Source organism: Rutidosis leptorrhynchoides, chromosome 11 (genome assembly GCF_046630445.1).
Source record: "Rutidosis leptorrhynchoides isolate AG116_Rl617_1_P2 chromosome 11, CSIRO_AGI_Rlap_v1, whole genome shotgun sequence".
NCBI classification, from domain to species: Eukaryota; Viridiplantae; Streptophyta; class Magnoliopsida; order Asterales; family Asteraceae; genus Rutidosis; species Rutidosis leptorrhynchoides.
Window position 1 is genome coordinate 405,399,455 of NC_092343.1, and position 20,540 is coordinate 405,419,994.

General features: G+C 31.5%; 1 protein-coding gene and 1 long non-coding RNA gene across 2 annotated transcripts; one reads left to right on the top strand and one right to left on the bottom strand.

Annotated features, from left to right (window-relative positions):
• Positions 1-7,380: 7,380 nt before the first annotated feature.
• On the bottom strand, positions 7,381-15,517 carry LOC139876162 (B3 domain-containing protein REM6-like). Its single transcript, XM_071863463.1, has 9 exons — positions 15,458-15,517; positions 15,068-15,368; positions 12,550-12,680; positions 12,104-12,463; positions 11,765-12,011; positions 8,944-9,092; positions 8,612-8,855; positions 7,717-7,799; positions 7,381-7,638 (listed from the first exon to the last, which is right to left on the bottom strand). The coding sequence occupies exons 1-9, from the start codon at positions 15,515-15,517 to the stop codon at positions 7,381-7,383; spliced, it is 1,833 nt and encodes a 610-aa protein (XP_071719564.1).
• Positions 9,742-11,298, top strand: LOC139877866 (uncharacterized). The gene is made up of 3 exons (XR_011768809.1): positions 9,742-9,877; positions 10,668-10,723; positions 11,082-11,298. It is a non-coding gene; the product is annotated as an uncharacterized lncRNA (long non-coding RNA).
• Positions 15,518-20,540: the final 5,023 nt, after the last annotated feature.

Here is a 20,540-nt window from a genome sequence, read left to right on the forward strand (position 1 = left end):
TCTAAATCATTGTGAATAAATTTCTTCATCATCCATCGATATTAGAAATTCTAATATATCATCGTATCTTTCATTATAAATATCCTCGATATTTCTGAGGATATTTTCATAACTATTCTGATTCGATATTAATTACCTCTCCGTATTATCTGTATTACATCATAAAAGAAACTGTTTTAGTTTCTAAATTTTTGAAAAAAATTCAAGTTTGAATTATGAATGAATTTGAAGTAGTGTTGGAAACTGATGCATGAATTAGTACAATATAATGACACTTGATCAACGTGATTATATTACATTAAGTCATGCTGAGTTTCTAATGAAACGTAATGATTCACAGACCATAACGTCATCATGTGCCATGTTATACGTCTCTTACATTTTACCTAATCTCTAAATAAATCAAGAACATATTTTCTTGATAGTTCTATCTTTTTCCGTAACTTCTGGTAATTTAACCAATCAAGATCATATTATTACAATTTCTTAAAACATTAGTTATATTCATTCGAAACTCCATACCTACGAATTTAGGACCATTATTCGCTTGACTTAAAGTCGGGAAGAGAAAATAAAAGTATGGAACTCCAAAATATAAAGGAAATGAAGAGGGTGGATTTATAGTGAAATATCCGGCAGAGCAATCAAAACAGATTAACGCATTTGATCAAAGAGGATTCTAATTTCCTTAATTACCGAAGAATCAAATCTTATATAGATTTGATAATTTTCTCTAAATCCCTTGAACTCCGAAAATCAATCGAATCTACGTCAAAAGATATGACGAAACTTTATTTATTCTTTTCATTCTTTTGTGATAGCTTCACTCGTGCTCTTCGAGTAGTCGAATTATCTTATCCATATTACTCAATAGTAATAAAACTCTATTTATCAGCTCATATTCGTCAGAAAAATATTTTTATTGTTAGCCATGATGATCCCACTCAAATTTCGGGACGAAATTTATTTAACGGGTAGGTACTGTGACGACCCAAAGATTTCCTACCAAATTTAAAATTAATCTTTATATGATATCGACACGATAAGCAAAGTCTGTAATGGTGAGTCTCGAAAATTTTGAAACTATGTTCATATGACCAATTATCCTCTGACTGTGCCCGATGATTCACGAACAATGGTTTATATATATATATATATATATATATATATATATATATATATATATATATATATATATATAAGTAGTGGAAATAATAGCATTATTAATAAAATTATTGTTATCATATTTATTATGATTATTATCATTAAATTTATTAAAATTCTCATTTTTTGATTATTAGTATCATTATTAATTATTATTATTATTAATATATTTATTAGAATTATTGATATTATTATCGATATTATTATCATTATTATTAAGTTATTTATTATTATTAGTTCCATTATTATTATTAAAATTAATATTAAACATTAATGATGTATAATTAATATTATTATATTTACCTAAAATACAGATATAGATACAGATTATATACAGCTATACAAATACATATATATAAATAAATACATATACATATACAAAAGTTATATGTATACAGACACAAAATAAAGTTATATATATACAAATATGTATACAGATATATATATATATATATATATATATATATATATATATATATATATATATATATATATATATATATATATATATATATATATATATATATATATATATATATGTATATGTATATATATATATATATACATGTAAAAACAGTTAAATACATTTATAACTATAGAGAATATCGTATTATGTTTCAAATCGTTTTCACTCTGTAACTGAGTTGATTTTCTTGTCTCCAATTCTGTTATAAGATTCGAAATCAAAATCAGATGCATCCAAATTACGTTACCATCTCTATCTGCTTTAATTTTTTTCTTTATTCCTCTGCTACTAATTGAAGATTTTGTCGTACCAATCAAGCTACAAAACAAAAAAGATACGAATCTTGTGGCTATATTAAACTCACAAGCACTTAATATAGTTTTGTTTGTTCCTTCCTGAATTTATTCTACCTGTCGATCACTTAATCTTTTCTGATTCTTCTGTTTTGGCTTTTAACAATAACACAGAACAATTAAACCACTCTTTCTCTATATTTATATATACATATGTATACATTACATGAGTTACACCTACACGCACCCATTTCTCCTCTTTGTTTCTGTTTTAGAACCAAGAATCAACTACAACAATCAACCACCATCTTTCACGTTAGATTATCTTTAAACATCACCCTTGTATTCTTTTCTCTGCTTCTCTCTTGTTGTCAAGTACCACAATTTAACCCACACATACCATTTCTATCTTTAGTTCTTGTTTATGTAATCTCTTAGATCAAACCAGTGACCACCACTTTCATTAAACCCACTTCAATATTATCACTCCAACACCACCTTAAAACCATTAACCACCCATCATCATTGTTGCAGCCGTTTTTCTTTCAAAACAAAAGATAAACCGCCACCCTTCATTTCCACCCCACGCTACACCTTCTTCTTCATCAATGTACACCACTTTGTCTCCAAGCCACCTTTTAAACCATTAAACCTACGATTATATTTTTGTTTCACTGTTTTTGTCCGAGTTATTTAGAGTGACAAAACAAATTGAAGAAGTTCACAACTTATAGATATCAAGTATTATATTAAGGTCTCCTTATGAAATTAGGCATTATAAACTTGGAATGTTTTAGTGCATGTGGGACAAGCACTAGATTAATGGCCAACAAAAGCAGCCACCTTTTTCCGATACAATACTTTTATTTCTTCTATTTCTTTTCACGATTCAGATTTAGAGATTATTTATATAGGTACTTCTTTACAGCATGTTAAAAGGTTATACAAGTGGGAATTAAGAAACGTTTATGGCCGACATACAATTATGGGGTGATTAATCTTTAATTTTTGTGATAATGATGGGATGATAGGAACCGACGATAATGATGAGTATAGGATTATTAAACGCATGATAATGATAAATATGATGCGTGTTTTTTTTCTTATTTCCCGACAATCACGACCTTATAGCTAATTAAATGATGATGAGGTCTAGATAAGAATGATGATTATTAGATAATGGAAGTATGATAAGGATGTAGTAGTGTTTCCATTTCCAGAACAAACCCCAACCCGTCGGTGGTTTATTTGCAACATGTTTCGGGCTTTTGAATTCACATAGCCAAACATATACACTTGATAAACTTGGGCCACCATAAATCCTTTTTTTTTTTTTTGCAGATAGGCCGTAATTCTTGATGATGATGATTAGGGAAATAGATAATAATATGTACGAATTAAGATGATAAGAATTAGGATAAAATAATGAAGATGAATTATGATATTGATCATGAGTTGATGATGATGTTAATGACGAATGATGATGGTTATGGGTCATTGGTTAATCTGAATGTTGAAAAGATGGGGAAGAAAATAAAAACCGAAAAACACGGGTTTAATACATTTGAATCCATTATAAAACAGAAAAATTGAGAGTGTATTGGTTAAGGGGTGTTTCGGTTGAGCGAGAGGTCTCGGGTTCGAGCCCGGTCTGGGGCATTTTTTTTAGAAAAAGAAGAAGAAAATAAAAACAAGTTAATACGGGTTAAATAAATTTAAAATGGGAATTAAATCAGAAAAGCTGAGACAGAGGAATGGTTTAGGTTATTATAGGGTTAGCGGGACGTCGCGGGTTCAAACTCGGACTTGGGCATTTTTTAAGGGCTACTCCTTTGAGGTAGTTATTACTAATACTCTTATTATTATTATTATTATTATTATTATTATTATTATTATTATTATTATTATTATTATTATTATTATTATTATTATTATTATTATTATTATTATTATTATTATTATTATTATTATTATTATTATTATTATTATTTCATTATTAATTTTACTGTTATTATTATTATTATTATTTATTATTGATTGTTATTAAGTAATTATTATTATTACCAATATTATAAATAAGATTATTAGTATAATTAATATTATTATCAATTTTATTATTATTATTAAAATATATAGTATTATTATTATTATTATGACTATTGAAATTTCTAATAGAATCATCATTTTTATTTAAAAGTACCATTATTATTTAAAATATTATTTTTATGAAAACTAACATTTTTATCTTATCATTATTATCTTTTTATTTAAAAATTATTATTATTACTAAATTTATTAGTATTATTATCAAAACTATTAATAGCAGTATCATTACTAAATCTAATTACTTTTAGTATTATTATTATTATTATTATTATCATAAAAAGATACAAATTTTTATTTACTATTCTTGAAATTATTTTACCAAATAGCTATATAAGAATATATTTAAAACATATCGCATAACAACATAAATATTTTCATAATAAATACTAGTTATTTATCTAAAGTATATAAAATAAATATAGTTAATATAGTTACCAATGAGACATACAAGTTACTGATATAACAATTAATAATAATATCTAAACTTGTTCGATTACGATTATATGTGTTAATATATATATAAATGATATAGATTCGTGAATCCGAGGCCAACCCTGCATTGTTCAGTTTAGTCGTATGCATATTTTTACTACAAAATATCGTATTGTGAGTTCATTTGATTCCCTTTTACTCTTTATATTTTTGGGACTGAGAATACATGCGTTGTTTTTACGACTGCTTTATTAAATTCTTTTGAAATATATTTTGAACTGAGAATACATTAAATGCTTTTATAAATGTTTGACGCGATATGACATAAGCAAAACATTTCTCGAATGAATTATTATGCAGGCAGAAGTTCTGTGGATTATTATTGAATTATGTGGACATGATAATTGCCACCAATTGATGTGAATATTTTCCCCTGATTATTATTGCTTGGTAACCTAAGAATTAGAATCGGGTATGGCCTTAATTCACGCGAATCCTAAAGGTAGTTACCAGGTTTAACACCCCCCACCCAGAATGTTCACTAGACGGAAGAGCTAGTGGGCGTGGTGTTTAGTACTTCGAAGTTTATATATTATACAGACGAGAGGTTCTGTTTTGGGGATATTATTTATGCGCATTATATGTTAAGGTCGGTTACCAAGCCAAGCTATGAAAGCAATGTGAATGTTGTGTATCGAGAGAATGATTTTTATACACAGGTTATGTGTATTAGTTTTGTGCACGAGATATGTGCACGATTATTTAAAATTCGTGAGGCAACCTACTGGGGAGAAAAGGATACGAACCTACTCTGCTAAGCATTATGAAAAATGGTTTCGTACACGAGATAGGTGTACTATATTTAAATCTTGTGGTCTATCAAAATGAAGAATTTTACTGTTTATGATAAACTTATGAACTCACCAACCTTTTGGTTGACACTTTTAAGCATGTTTATTCTCAGGTATGAAAGAAATCTTCCGCTGTGCATTTGCTCATATTACATGGAGTCGTTCATGGCATATAGAGGTCCGTTCATCGCAATGGTACCAGATGTTATTGTATTCGTTCAGGAAGATTTTGAACGGGGTTTGACAGCTCTTCCCCGACTAACACTTACAACCGAACCTGAACTTCCACTTGAATCTTTTCTTCGAATACCTTTACTAAGAATCAAGTCACGGATTCCTTCAAAAGTGAGCTTAGTAGTTCCAGATAAACCACCAACTGTTGTCACAATATCAACCCAACTAACGAGTAACGAAAATATCAAAAACAACACCTCGAGCTCATCATCGAATTTAATATTAACCGATTTCAACCGAGTTAAAATCAAATTAAACTCGTTAACATGATCCGTCGCCGAGGAACCCTCCATCATCCTAGCATTTACCAAATGCCGAATCAAGAAAACTTTGCTCAAAACATATGGGTTTTGATACATCTTGGATAACGCCACAATCAATCTCGCAGCTGTGGTTTCACCCACATTGTTGTAAACGACATTCTTAGCCAGAGAAAGTCGAAAAATCCCTAGGGATTGCCTATCCAACAAGTCCCACACGCCTTGCCCCATCTCTTCCGATTTAACACCCGTTAAGGGTTGATAAACTTTTTTTTTTGTAGAGTATGTCTTCAATTTGCATCTTCTAAAAGCTAAAATTAGTCTCATCTAACCGATCAATCTTCATATCACTCTTATCTGCCATTGTTCCCGCAAACACGGAGCCTAAACTTTGATACCACTTGTTAGGAACTAATAGGTGAGCCCTAACAAGACTTGATAACACAAGTTTACAAAATCCACTGACAATAAACGGATAGGTGTGATGAACACGAAGAAACTAGTGAAAACGTAGAAAACATGAGAATTTAACGAGGTTATATATAATCAAACTTGTTTACTTTAACCCCCAGCCAATCAAAGAGTATTTTTTATTAATTTTCGTAGGTATACATTGCAGGTTACATATATGGATATATATATAGTGCAAAAAGAACAATGAATTCAATTAAATGAGGAATCCATAATCGAATCCAAGTTCTCCCCGTCTGGCATTCTCGTGGTCGCTATAGTACCCCTCGCGGTCGCGAGGTCTTTGTTACCGGCATCCGTAATTTGCAACAATAAAAATACGCTTCAAATGCCACTATTAATGATCCCTGATTTCGTTCACTTCACGATCGCGACCCTATACCTCACGGTCGCGAGACAGTGCCCAACAACAATCATCGACTCCTTGTTTAACTCGATTTGCACTCAAAAAAATCCTTCATAACAGTGTCGAAAGACCGAATGAAGAGCCCGCAAATACCTTACTAAAACCAGAACCGGAAGCACCCTTATGCCTATCTGTTCCAATATATTTTTTATTTTTTTTGTAAGCGAGGAAACCCTCCTATGAACGAGCACATTGGCTCCTCCATAGAAGGTAAAACCTCGGGTAATCAAGCCCTCCGAGCGCGAGACCTGGTACCGGGTGAATTGCGCATTATGCGCACCCTCTAGTCCCATTTCCTTTGAACAATTTGACATATCTATGAATTGAACCCGGGTGATGTGCTTCATTGGGCAACTCAGTGACCACTCACGCAAACCTGAATGTTTATATCTGTTCCAATATTTTCATACAGTTTCTTTCTTGTACCTCTAATATAGCAAGATGAAATACTACAATTTAAAAAATGTTTCACAATATTTACATACAATTTACTAAACTAATATCATCAATTAACTTAACAGAAGAGATGTAGGTTCCAATGGATTTATAGTATTTACATAAATAGTAACATAACAAGAAATACATAGGTTCGAATGGAGTTACAAAAGATAATTAATCGAGATTCTGAATCACATTAACAACTATACTACCAAAAAACAAACCATTACTCTTATAAAAGATCCCTTGTTAATCAGGTTTAACAAATTTTCAGAAAATAGAAGTTTGCGATAGGTTGTTCGCCATTGCTAACAAGCTCGAGTTTAAAATAATCACCTCCCTTCAAATCATTTGCAACACAAAAATCTTTCCACCCTGGTCCACATATGTAGCTCTTGTTGTTCTTCATACTGATCTTTAACTTGACAGTCCAAGATTTCTCATCTTTGACGCGTTTGAGAATCAGTTCTTTTTTGTCGATTAATCCAGTCTTTTTCGCAAATGAACTTGATAGAGGCTAGAATCATACACCAAAAAATGTTATATATACAACCAAATTGGAGATGTATGTACTAAATGTGTAGAATTAAATTACCAGCATTCTCATAAAATATTCCTTCACTTCGCCAATGAAATATGGGTGGCCCTCTTTCTCAGAAGGAGCCGAGTTTGCGTTCACTACGACAGATATGTATAATATGTCAGGTATAGACATATATAAGTGCGATATAAACTTATAAGTATATGAAAAATGATAAACGAATCGAACCTATATACATAAACTTAAACTAGACCTATCAAGGAGAACACGACACATGAAAAAATTGAACCTATTTACATAAACTTAAACTAGACCTATCAAGGAGAACACGACACATGAAAAATTATATCATTTTCTTTCTCAGCTTAATATACTAATAAATCAAGAGGTCAGGGGTTCGAACTCTGCCATCTCCATAGCCACAACCAAGGTTGTAAAAAATGCTATTCGGGATTAATCGATCGAGACATTTGAATGATTAATCGGCAATTCGGAGATTAATCGGAGATTAATCGAATGTTGACAAATGTTGACTTTTAATAATAAATATAATAAAAATAAATAATAATTACAAATATATTAAATATAACAATTTCAAAAATGAATAATTGATTAAATAAATTTTTTGACCGAATTAATCCCGTTTAATCCCGAATTAATCGCGTTTAATCCCGTCGAATCCCGTTTAATCGTGTTTGACCGAGTTAATCGGCGTTGACCGTTTTTTTATAGCGAATTACATTAAACTTAACGGAAGTGTTATATTTCCATTTAATCACCGATTAATCGCCATTTAATCCCGTTTTTTGCAACACTGGCCACAACCCGTGAGTGAGTCAGGTATGCTCTCCACATTATGAAATTGACAACTTATTGTGGGTCGGTCGGAGTTGCTGGTTATCAACCTTTTTACCACAAATATACTGATAAATCAAAGATGCAAAAATACCATAAAGAGAAATTTTCGCAACAAGAGGTTTGTCGTTCTCATTCTCAACGAGCTCAAATTTGATTGTATCACCTTCCTTCAATCCATTTGCATAACAAAGATCTTTAAGACCAGTACATGCTACAAAAAAATATTTTTCCCTGCTTTCATTGAGATGAGTGTTCCACGATCTTCCATTATCATCTCTAAGATCCACTTCTCCGAGGGGTAGACCATGTTGTGTAGAAAATTCAAATGGAATGTACTACATTGCAAAATTTTACAATATGTGCATGATCAAAATGCATATAGTTAAATTTAACATAGGATTTGGGGATTGTAGAACTAATTACCAAACCCGAAGTTGTGAGTGTATATGGCTTGATAGTAGAAATAAAGGAACGACGATTATTGTTGCTCGTCGTTGTAGTCTCCTTTTTTGTTGACGGAATAGTCTTCACTTTCTTTACATGCCTATGGTTCTCAAGGGACTTATTGTTTCCTAAATATAAAGTCAAGTTAATTTACATGTTACAATTTCATCTCATTCGCCAATGAAGTATGGGTAGTCCTCTTTCTCAGAAGGAGTCGAGTTTACGTTCACTAGGACAGGTTTGTATACCAGGTCAACTATGGACATAAGCGCGAAATAAGCTTATAAGTATATGAAAAATGATAAACGAACTGAACCTATTTACATATACTTGAACTAGAGCTAATAAGGAGAACATGACACAATTCAATCCTCTTTTTTAACTTCTCAATATGATTATGATATACGGAGTTCTAATTAAATAATGAAAAAATATAACTAATGGTCCCTGTGGTTTGTTGTAACACACACACACATACATACATACATACATACATATATATATATATATATATATATATATATATATATATATATATATATATATATATATATATTGTTGAATGAGTATTATTCTATAATTTTATTAAAAAAAAGAAGAAGTAAATGATAATATTAATTTCTATGAAATGGGACTGTTTTAACAAGTTGATAAGTTAAGGGGTTATTTTGTATCTTTGGCAAAATTAGAGGGGTAAAATGTGTAAGTTAATGAAATTAGATTACAAACTGGAAGTATCAAGTTTCTTCATTCACGTTTCTTTTTTTTTTATTTTGCAAATTAGAAGATAGATAGAAAAGAAAGAGAGGTGATTGTGAGAGATAGAAAGGAAGAATCAAGAAATTATAAAATTGAAGATAGAACCATTTTGCTTTAGGATTGAAGTTCTTGCACCATCACCATAAACTTGACGGTATAGTTCATATTTACTTCTTTTATTTTGATGGTTAGAGTTATGTATAAAACCTTAACTCTAAGAATTTGGGGAAATGGATGAAAAGAGGGTTAGAGGAGTTATATGTATATGTATGTACTGATTATAGAGTATTAGGTAAACAATTAATATATTTTAGGGTTATGTATAAACAATAATGAGAAGGTGATAATATTACTTGGTTATTGAAAGGTTGTATTAACTTGTTGTATACAAGAATATAGAACCTGTGATGTATGTAATTTTTATAAGTGGAAGTAGATGATATTGAAGTAATACTTAATAATTCTATTTAAATAAATAGATGTTTAATGGAAGATGTAGTAGTTAAATGATGGAAAAAACCATCCGGGCTTAGCTTGGATGGCCACCTCTTGGGATAGGCCTCACCTTTGGTGCAGGTTCGATTCTCAGGGGGACGGGGTTTTCCCGGATATTATATATACTTCATGTTCCCCTTGTGGGGTCTTCCCCTTGTGGGGCAGGGGGTCCCCTACTACAGTCTGCTGGGTAGGGTGTATAATAAAATCGATTGGGTCGTCACAGCGAAGATCGAGACCGAGTTTCCTCGTTGCGTGTGTAGCGTAAGTGGTGTGTTAGCCACTGATCTAGGCCGTTAAAAAAAAAAAGTTAAATGATGGAAAAAGAGTAGTTGTTAGTCAACTGTTGATTAAGAAAGTTAACTTAGAAGTTAAATTCTCCCTTTAAACAAAGACGATAGTTATAATTATTAATTGTTGTATATTAATGAATATATATGTTTACTTAGGTTCTTGAAGTGTGGAAGAGCTACTTGCTCATTTTGATTACTTCTTGCTAGTTAAGGTGAGCTTATGGATGATCAATGAGGTAACAATGGTTGTATGATTTTCGGATTGCATCCGTGCATGAGGATTTCATACAACCATAGTACACTTATGCTTGTTAATTGTTGAAATTACGTGGTTAAGTTGTTGGCATCATATGGTAAATGGATTATGTTTGGATCATGTTGTGATCATGTTTGATCACGTTATGGATTATGTTTTGGATCATGGGTGCAATCGCGATTGTCATCAAGTTAAGGATCATGAAAACATATGATGTATTATATGATGAGTTGTATTAATGTTTTGTTGCCTATTTATTTATTCATAACCTCACTAAGCTTTAATGTTTACTATAAAGTTGTTACATGTTTTAGGTACGAAATATAAAGATATAAAAGCCGAGCATAGAGAAGGGAAGGGCATAGCACGAGATTAGTGGTGGATTACACTTGTAGCTAGTGTAAGTACCAAGTCGTCTTAATATTACTTATCTTTTGCCACTTGAAGTTAAATGCCCCAAGTTTTGGTATGTGTCTATATGAGTCATGTGTTAGTTATAAACTAGTCAAGGTTTGGCGTTTTCTTTTTGATTCGGAAAATATAATGTAAACAATGTTTTATTATATGATGGTGAAGTTATATATTATATATGTTTCATAAGTTGTCATTTTGGTTATTGTATAAGGAATTGTATTTCAAAAGAATGGGCTTGAAAGTTCAATCGTTATGACTAAATTGATTCTGCAAAAAAAAAAAAAAAAAAAAAATATAGGCGTTTCATTTGTATGGAATTACATTCATGCTCCTTGTGCTTTTTTCGTCAACGATGATCCCTGTGATTTGAATTTGAATCACCGATGGTCCTTGTGGTTTGCATTTTTTCGTCAAGGATGGCCCATGTAGTTTGAGCGGCAGGGACCATCGGGCGATTCGAGTGCAAACCACATGGACAATTCGTGACGGAAAAAAAGTACAGGGGCACTGGTGATTTCCGATACAAATCACAGGGACCATCCGTGATATTTTGTTTTACATAATCAAAGATGCAAAAAAATACCGTCGTATGGAGAAATTTTCGCAACAAGAGGATCGTCGTTCTCATTCTCAACAAGCTCGAACTTGATTGTATCACCTTCCGTCAATCCATTCGCATAACATAAATCTTTAAGACCTCTGCGTCCTACATAGAATGATTTTTCACCTTTTTTATTGAGTTGAGCGTTCCATGATCTTCCTTTATCATCTCTAAGAACCACTTCTCCGAGTTTCAAACCATTTTGTATAGAAAAATTAACTGGAATGTACTACATTGCAAAGATTTACAATATGTGAATGATCAACATGCATATATATAACTCAGTTCAACATGAGATTTAAGGAATATAAAACAAATTACCAGACACGACATAGTGAGGTTACTCGGCGTGAGAGTAGAAATAAAGGAACGATGATTAATGTTACTAGTCGTTGTAGTTTCCTTTTTTGTTGCTGAAATCGTCTTCCTTTTCTTTACACGTTTTATTACAACACTAAAAACGGGCATTTTTGCACGTTTTATGAGCTTAAACGTACACTCATCTCCTACTCTCAAGTCATTTTTGATTTTGAATTCGCGCCAACCAACTAGACATAGATATGAATTATAAGTTTTGAGCGATGCTTGCAAAGTCCTTCGTGCTTCATCCCTTAGAACAACTTGTGTACGCTTTATGCCGGTCAATAATCCATTTGATCTTGCAAAATTTGTTGGAACATGCTGCAAAATTTGTTAGTGAAAAACTGAAAATCTGTTAATGGAAATACAAATATTATCTCCTTCGATCTAATTTGAAGCCGACTTACCAATCTGGACCTTGTGATACAAGTAGATGTCATTGTAGCCGTGAAACTTCGATCATCATTGAGCTCGAATTTGTCTTCGCTTCTAGATGGATTGTTGTTCCTCTTGCGCTTTTTTAGCACCTTCGAACTCTCTAATTAACAACATTATTAGTTAGCATAATTTGGTATAAACATAAACATACATATTATTCCCAAAAACAATAGTCAACTTTACTATTTATATTTACTTCAAAAAATGTATAGCTGTAAAATATAACTAAAGATTCCCATTTTACTCTTATTTAGTCCTTTTTAATTCTTAATAAATTCAATTAAATTTATTTCTGAATATAAGGATAAGCCGGACGTTTACCAAACATAAGAGAACTTGTTAGAAGAAAATATTTTTGTAAAGGGAGTTTTGGGGTACAATAAAACAGAGCAAACCATGTTAAAATGTAAAGAAGCCAAATAGGAGTAAAACTATACTATAAGGTTAAAAAAAAAAAAAATAGATTTTTTTTCCCGTTGGTCCTTCAATTATACACGAAATTGCAATCCGAGTCCCTCAATTTTTTTTTGGATTTTTGAGTCCTTAAAATTGCAAAATTTTGCAACCCGAGTCCCTCCGTCTAACTTCCGTCTAAATTGGCCGTTAACCTTTGACATGTGCCATGCATGTGAGGGTAAAATCGTCTTTTTACTCTTTTCTTTGACTTTTTTTGCGTCGTTGTTCCTTCGTTTATACATAAAATTGCAATTCGAGTCCCTCAACTTTTTAATTCGAATTTTTATATATATATTTTTATCTTTAATTCATACTTTTTATCTTTGATTCGACTTTTTATCATCATCATCTCTCATCATCTTCTTCTAACTTTCTTCGACGCTTCGCATCGCCGTCAAGGAATGGGTAGGGTTTGTCCGATTTAAGACGCTTGTTAGTTCATGTTCTTCGACATCTTGTTTGTTCACCATCGTCATCATCTTCATCAAATCATCGTCAAATCATCATCGACAGATCTGAAGTTCGTTCGGATTCGAAATCAGGAAGAATTTTTTTTTTCCTAGGTGGTTGTTCGTCATCATCTTATGTTCTAGGTAAGAAATTAAGTGTTAAGCATCAAATTAGTCGCAATTTGATTTGTTGTGTCAAAAAGCTTGGAATATGTGATTGAACATGTTCTTGCGATTTTATCAATTTAATGGTTATTTTCGGCTAAAGTTAAGTTGTTTTGAATTCTTTAAAGGTTATAGAATTGGTTAGATTCATAAGTTCGTTTGGACTTGAGGTTTAAATTTAAGATTCAAATCGATTTTCTGAGTTTTGATTCATGTGTTTATCGATGTTTAAACTACTCGGATTTTAATTTTAAGGTGAAGAAGACCAAGTGCCATTTTAATTTAAGGTGAAGAAAACCAAATACCAACGCAATGTTTCATGCTTAGTCAACAAATCCATATGCCGTTTTAAAATTTCAATTATGTAATACATCGTAATTTTTAGTAAACATATCATAATTTGATCTGATGAGTATGAATTAAAGATGACTAGACGAGTATGAATTAATGATAAAAATCGAATCAAAGATAAAAGTATGAATTAAAGATAAAAAAAACAGATAAAAAGTCGAATTAAAAAGTTGAGGGACCCGGATTGCAATTTTGTGTATAAACGAAGGACCAACGAAGCAAAAAAAAGTCAAAGAAAAGAGTAAAAAGACGATTTTACCCTCACATGCATGGCACATGTCAAAGGTTAACGACCAATTTACACGGAAGTTAGACGGAGGGACTCGGATTGCAAAATTTTGCAATTTTAAGGACTCGAAAATCCAAAAAAAAAAACTTGAGAGACTCGGATTACAATTTCGTGTATAATTGAAGGACCAACGGAGCAAAAAAGTCAAAAAAAAAAAAAAAAAAAAAAAAAACATGTCATAAACACTTCAAACTTAGCACTACGTAATTTTGTCACCTCGAAAATAACTTTAAAATAAACATATAGGATTTATCATATTTACATTTACATTACTTCTACTTGGTGAGAGCAATGAATATTGTCTAGATTTATGCGATCTAATTAATCGATTTATCTTCAATCGTTTCCGATCATTTTCCTAGCCAGCCAAGATATATTAGTGAAGTTTAATAAGCATATACAAGGACCTCAATCTTTAGGCTAGGTTTCCAAAATAACTTTATGCCTTTGTACCAAACTTTTACTAGTATCTACCTGAGGGTAATTCTAGAACATTACATATAATTATTGTGAATCTATTAAAATAAAAAGTAGAAGTATCACCTCTCTTATTATAATCATATAGACATATAGATATAGATATAGATATAGATACCAGATAATAATATAAATATATATAGATTACACAAATAAATAGATAAATGAAACTTACTCGTAAAATCAAATAGATAAATGAAACTTAATTCCAGTACTACTAAACTAATATTTCTAGAAACTAGATGAAAAATATGAAACGTACAACCAGTGAGGCACCTAGTACAACATAAGAAATCATACCATTTGCATCAGAATCCATAACAGCCTCATCAACATCCATTTCATCACACGAGTTTGTAGGATAATCTCTTTCACACATAGATTGGTCAAACACTCCAAAGTCAAATACATAATTTCCTTGATGTTTGAATACAATAAAGTCAAATTCTTGAACTTCATTATCTTTCACAAACTCCTTCCAACCGTCACAAAAAAACCCTTCTTCACTAATGTCGACTGGCCATTCGTGGCAACGTCGTTTCAATACAGCTTTTTTGCATCTCGTGTCTTTCAACTTTTCCCAAAAAGATCTTGGAATCGACTGTAAATTGCATATAAAAATTAGTGTACATCATAAATCATAATAATCATATTTTTTGAAAAGGGCAAGAACATAACAAAATGTCTTACAATATTATATTTAGAGTTTGGTTTGATGAACTTGAAGAAGTGGTTTGATAGATCAGCCATGACTTTGTTTTATTTTGAATGTGAAATGGTAAATATGAGTTTGTAAATATAAATATATACAGTGGTCGCGTTAGGTAACTAGGCAGTAATTACTTCGTAGTTGTGATTAATAGGAGTAAATTTATTATACATATACATATATATTTATATAAAGCAGGATCAATGGGAAGTAACCAATCGGTGAAAGTGGGAGAAGCAATTTTTTTTTTTGTTTTTCTTCTTTGGAATTTTTTTTTTCCGACATCAAGATTATACGAAAATATGAACATTTAGAAAAGACACTTCGTGATGAATGTTATTATTTAGGCGGGAAAACGATCGACAAAAATAACATTCAAGATAATATTGTTCGTGAAGAATGTGAACGTTTTTTTTCTTTCAAGTTTTGTGAAGTAAAATTTAGCCCGATTTAGAGTATAGGGTTTAGGGTTTAGAGTTTAGGCTTTAGGGTTTGGTGTTTTAAGTTTATTCCATAAACCGAAAACACCAAACCCTAAACCCTAAACTCTAAACCGTTCGTGTTAAAAACTCAATCTAAATTCTAAATCTAAATCCTAAATCTAAACCCTAAACCCTAAATTTCTAAACCCTAATATCTAAACCCTATAAATCCTAATATCTAAATCCTAATATCTAAAACCACAACATACGCTCGAAAAACACGATAATTGTTATATATTTCTTCTTCGAGCGTTTTTCTGCCAAAATAAAAACATTTATCACAAAGTGTCTTTATTAAATGTTCATATTTTCATCAAATCTATAATGTTCGTGAACAAAATTTTTTCAAAAAACGAAAAGAAAAAAAATTGCTTCCCACCGCTTCCTCCCGATTGGTTACTTCCCCCTTGATCCTACAACTATTTATATAATACTCTGTAATAATTTGTAACCATGAATACCATCAAAATTTTACGTTAGGTATAAGTGCAAAACATTTTTTTTGGTAAGCAAGGAAACTCTCATATGAACGAGGACATTGGTTCCCTCATAGAAGGTAAAAGTACATGTGTCAAGTACTTTTTTTTCTAAACTATATGTTTTTTATATGGAGATACTCTAATAGATTTGACACGAAAGGAGTACATATATTTTTTTATAGTACTGCTTGCTTCGCATTTGTTGTTTTTTTAGTTATTGTGTTTTGTTAATTCTTTTGTATCATGAATTCATTGTTTAAAAAAGTGTCTTAAAATGAGTCCATGGTCACAAACTCAAATTAAACTCATATCACAACGCCACAACACTTACCATGGGTTTGATTAATCTTTAATTAAATGATTCAACGCTGAATGTTGAACCATTTAACATTCAATGCGTTTGTTTCTAGTCCCTAATGACATATAGTGTTAAATGATTCAACATTTAGTGTCGAGCCATACAAATCTAAACTTCTCTTTTTAACCATCAAACTCCTAAAGTTTGTATAATATTTATTGGCGATAAATAAAAATAAGGAAATGATATTCATTATTATCCAAGCCTATGAGAATATTTTGTAATATCTTTTGTATCTTTTCTTTATTTTTGTTGTATGATATCACTAACTTGAACCTATATATAATTTTCAATGATAATCATACGTGACATAGTCTTTGATTAAATATCTCTACATGGTATCAGCCATCTAACGATCAAAACACTACCTCTCATCTCTTTCTTTTCTACAACTGTTCTTTTTCATCTTCATCGCCATGACAGTAGCCTCAGCTAGCTCGTCGTCTAACCCCATTGATGAAACATCACCATTTAACACCATCCTACATATGATCACCATAAAACTTTCTTCTTCTAATTATCTCCTTTGAAAACATCAATTATTGCCTCTTCTCTCTTCCAAAAACTTGATGGCTACATCAATGGATCACATGCTAAACCTTAACTTATTATCACAATTGATGACCTTTCTTCATCGAATCCGTCATACATCTGCTGGTTAGAAGGAGATCAAAAAGCACTCATTGTTATTCATTCATTGCTCACTGGGAATCGATGGTATGGTTTGAAAACTGCACGAGAAATCCAGCTCGCCTTAGAAACTCATTACAGTCATGACGCTGTTGATCGTATGCACATGTTGCGTGATTCCCTTCGTCAACTTACAAAAGGTAACTCCCCAGTTTTTGAATATGGCCAGAAATTCAAAGACATATGCAACCACCTCGCAGCAATAGGACACCCTGTCGATGATCTAAACAAAACCCACTGGTTTCTTTGCGAATTTCGTAGCTTGTATAAAACTTTTTCAACAGTCAAAGGGCTATTAAGCCGCGTCCTACATTCAGGGAATTATTCTCTCAAGTTGAGAGCCATAAACTTTTTCTTAACTCGTTTAAAAGTCATTGCCTCATGCTGCTGCCTTTGTCGCTAAATCTGGTGGTAATTATGCTTCGCGTGGATCTTCTAATAAGTTTTTGTGGGTGTTGGAAATTATTTGTGGTACACCCACAAACTCATTGTGTTTGACCCACTATTAATGAGTAGTACACTAATGGTAATTACTATCATTTACCCTTTGATAGTACACTTACAAAGGTAATAAGTACTATGTACTTTTGATAGTACATGGTAATAAGTACTCTCTTTGTATCTATAAATAGAGAGTTAAACTCTTCTTGTAAGACACAAAAAAAAAAAGAAACACACAACAAATCATTGAGAAAATCATACAGTAGTAAGTAGTAAAATTGTGAGTATAGTTGTTCAAGTGGAACATTGCAAACCGGAGAAGGAACTTAGGCCGTGAAACTAGAAAACCTTCCTATTGGTGATTGCTTTCCCGATCGTTGATCTAAACGTCGATCATACTCGTTTCCGCTGCTCGTATTCGGTATGTCTCGAATTTATATTTATACGACATTGGTATCCGAGCATGTTGTTTATTTCCCGGTTAGACATAATTTGTTTTCGTTATTTGGCATTGCATGAGATAAATATCTATTATAGGTTAATATAGATCTAAACCCAATATAACGATATGCAGAATAACACTTTTCATGCCATGTTATTTTGGATATTTAGAAATGATTAAATATTGATGTGTTGTTAGTAAATGTTAATCATGTATCCATATTTTTTTTTTTTTTTTTTGTTTCGTAGCAAATAAAAGAAACTTAATGTAATGGATACTTCCACATACAGCTTAGATGTAATTATAATCATTGTATATGATTTTTAAATGCTTTTTCGTAGCAACTCAAATGTGTTTTGTTTCTACAATTTTCTTAATGAATATTGTATCGGTTTTTTTTATGTAATCTGGCATCTTTATTGTTTCATATAATCATGTTACCCTATGTATTGGTGTAATTAAATATTAATAAGGTGTTTTATATTGAACTCATTAATATTCATCCTGAGACACTTATTGCGATTTTTTTTATTATTTATTCGCTTTCTTGTTATTGGATTGCCTGATAATACCTCGATATGTATATGAGTATGTTATATAGAGTGGCATGAATGTGAAAAGAATTAGCAAACAAAATCAATATATTATTGTCTTTTGTTTATAATGCATGAAGTGTATCATATTACTGTGTGAGTTCTTTTTTTTTTTTTTTGTAATCATCAATGTGATGAGATATATTATGAGATCTATGTATATTCTTTCGGGTTTCATGGACGTTTCCTATATTAATTTGTTTAGTTAATATACTTAATTATTGTGTGGTCTTCGTAACCGAACACATGTTCATGCGTTAAATGTTTAAAGTATTATGGTTTTTGTAACTGAAAAAAAAAGATACATACATATATTAATTCACGATTAATATAATTTTTTAACCTTTGGTTTTTGTAACCAATACGAGTTAATACATATTCATAATGTGATATTTCTAAGTGAAATATAAATCTTTATAATCTAGCATTTAAAAAAAAAATGTTTTCAAAGTTTGAAATATGGTACCGGAAAGTCGTACCAATTCGGATTTATAGAAATTTATAATCTTGTATATATTATTGCGTTAGTGATGGTTTCATAATAGGATTTATAGATGATAATTGGAAACATAGTGACCTTTTTTTCTATAGCCTATGATGACCTATTATTAATAAAATAATATAGTAGCAAGACGATTGCATATTTGGACGGATATAACTAACCTTGCATAATTATCTTTAATAATGACTTAGTATTCAATCATGGCTTCCGCATCAAAGAACATTGTTGCTGAACTTAACAAGGGTGTTAAGTTGAATGGTGACAACTACGAAATATGGAGCATGAAACTCGAATATGTGTTGGAAGAGCAAGAGGCTCTTGTTGCTCTTACTCAATCAATGGAAGTACCTGAGGTGGGTGATACGGAACAACATAAAAGGGATGCTGAAGTGTACATCACTTAGAAACGTAAGAACACCATTGCTCGCATTACGTTGTTGAGCAGCATGGATGATGACATCATGCGTGTTTTTTGCAAGTATGAACTAGCAAAAGATATGTGGAAAGCATTGGCTGACAAGTTTGGTGCAACCTCGATGACCAAACTAAGATCTCTCACTATCAAGTTTGACCAATATAAAAAGAAGTCTGATCATACCATGAAAAAGCATGTCAGACAAATGTCAAACATGATAAGTGAATTGAGAAACGTTGGTCATGTTCTTACTGATGAACAACAGGTTCAAGCTATGATCCGTTCGTTGCCTCAAAGTTAGGAGCAAATGAAAATGCATCTCACACACAATGAGAACATCAAGACTTTTGAGGACTGTGCGCGCCATTTAGAGCTAGAAGAAGATCGGATTGAGTCCGGTAAGTCAATCACTGAGGTGAATATGGCGACAAGCTCTAAAAATGCTTTTGGGTATAAGCGCAAGTTTCATCACCATAAGGGCAAAGAAACTTATAAGTCCAACAAAATGCAAAAAACCAATCATCGTGGTAAGGGAACACGTCCCTCCAAGAAGGTGAACATTGCAAAGGTGAAATGCTACAATTGTGGCAACAAAGGGCATTTTGCTCGTGATTGTCCTGAGCCTAAAAAGGTTTATTCTTACAATGCTTATGTTAGCAAAC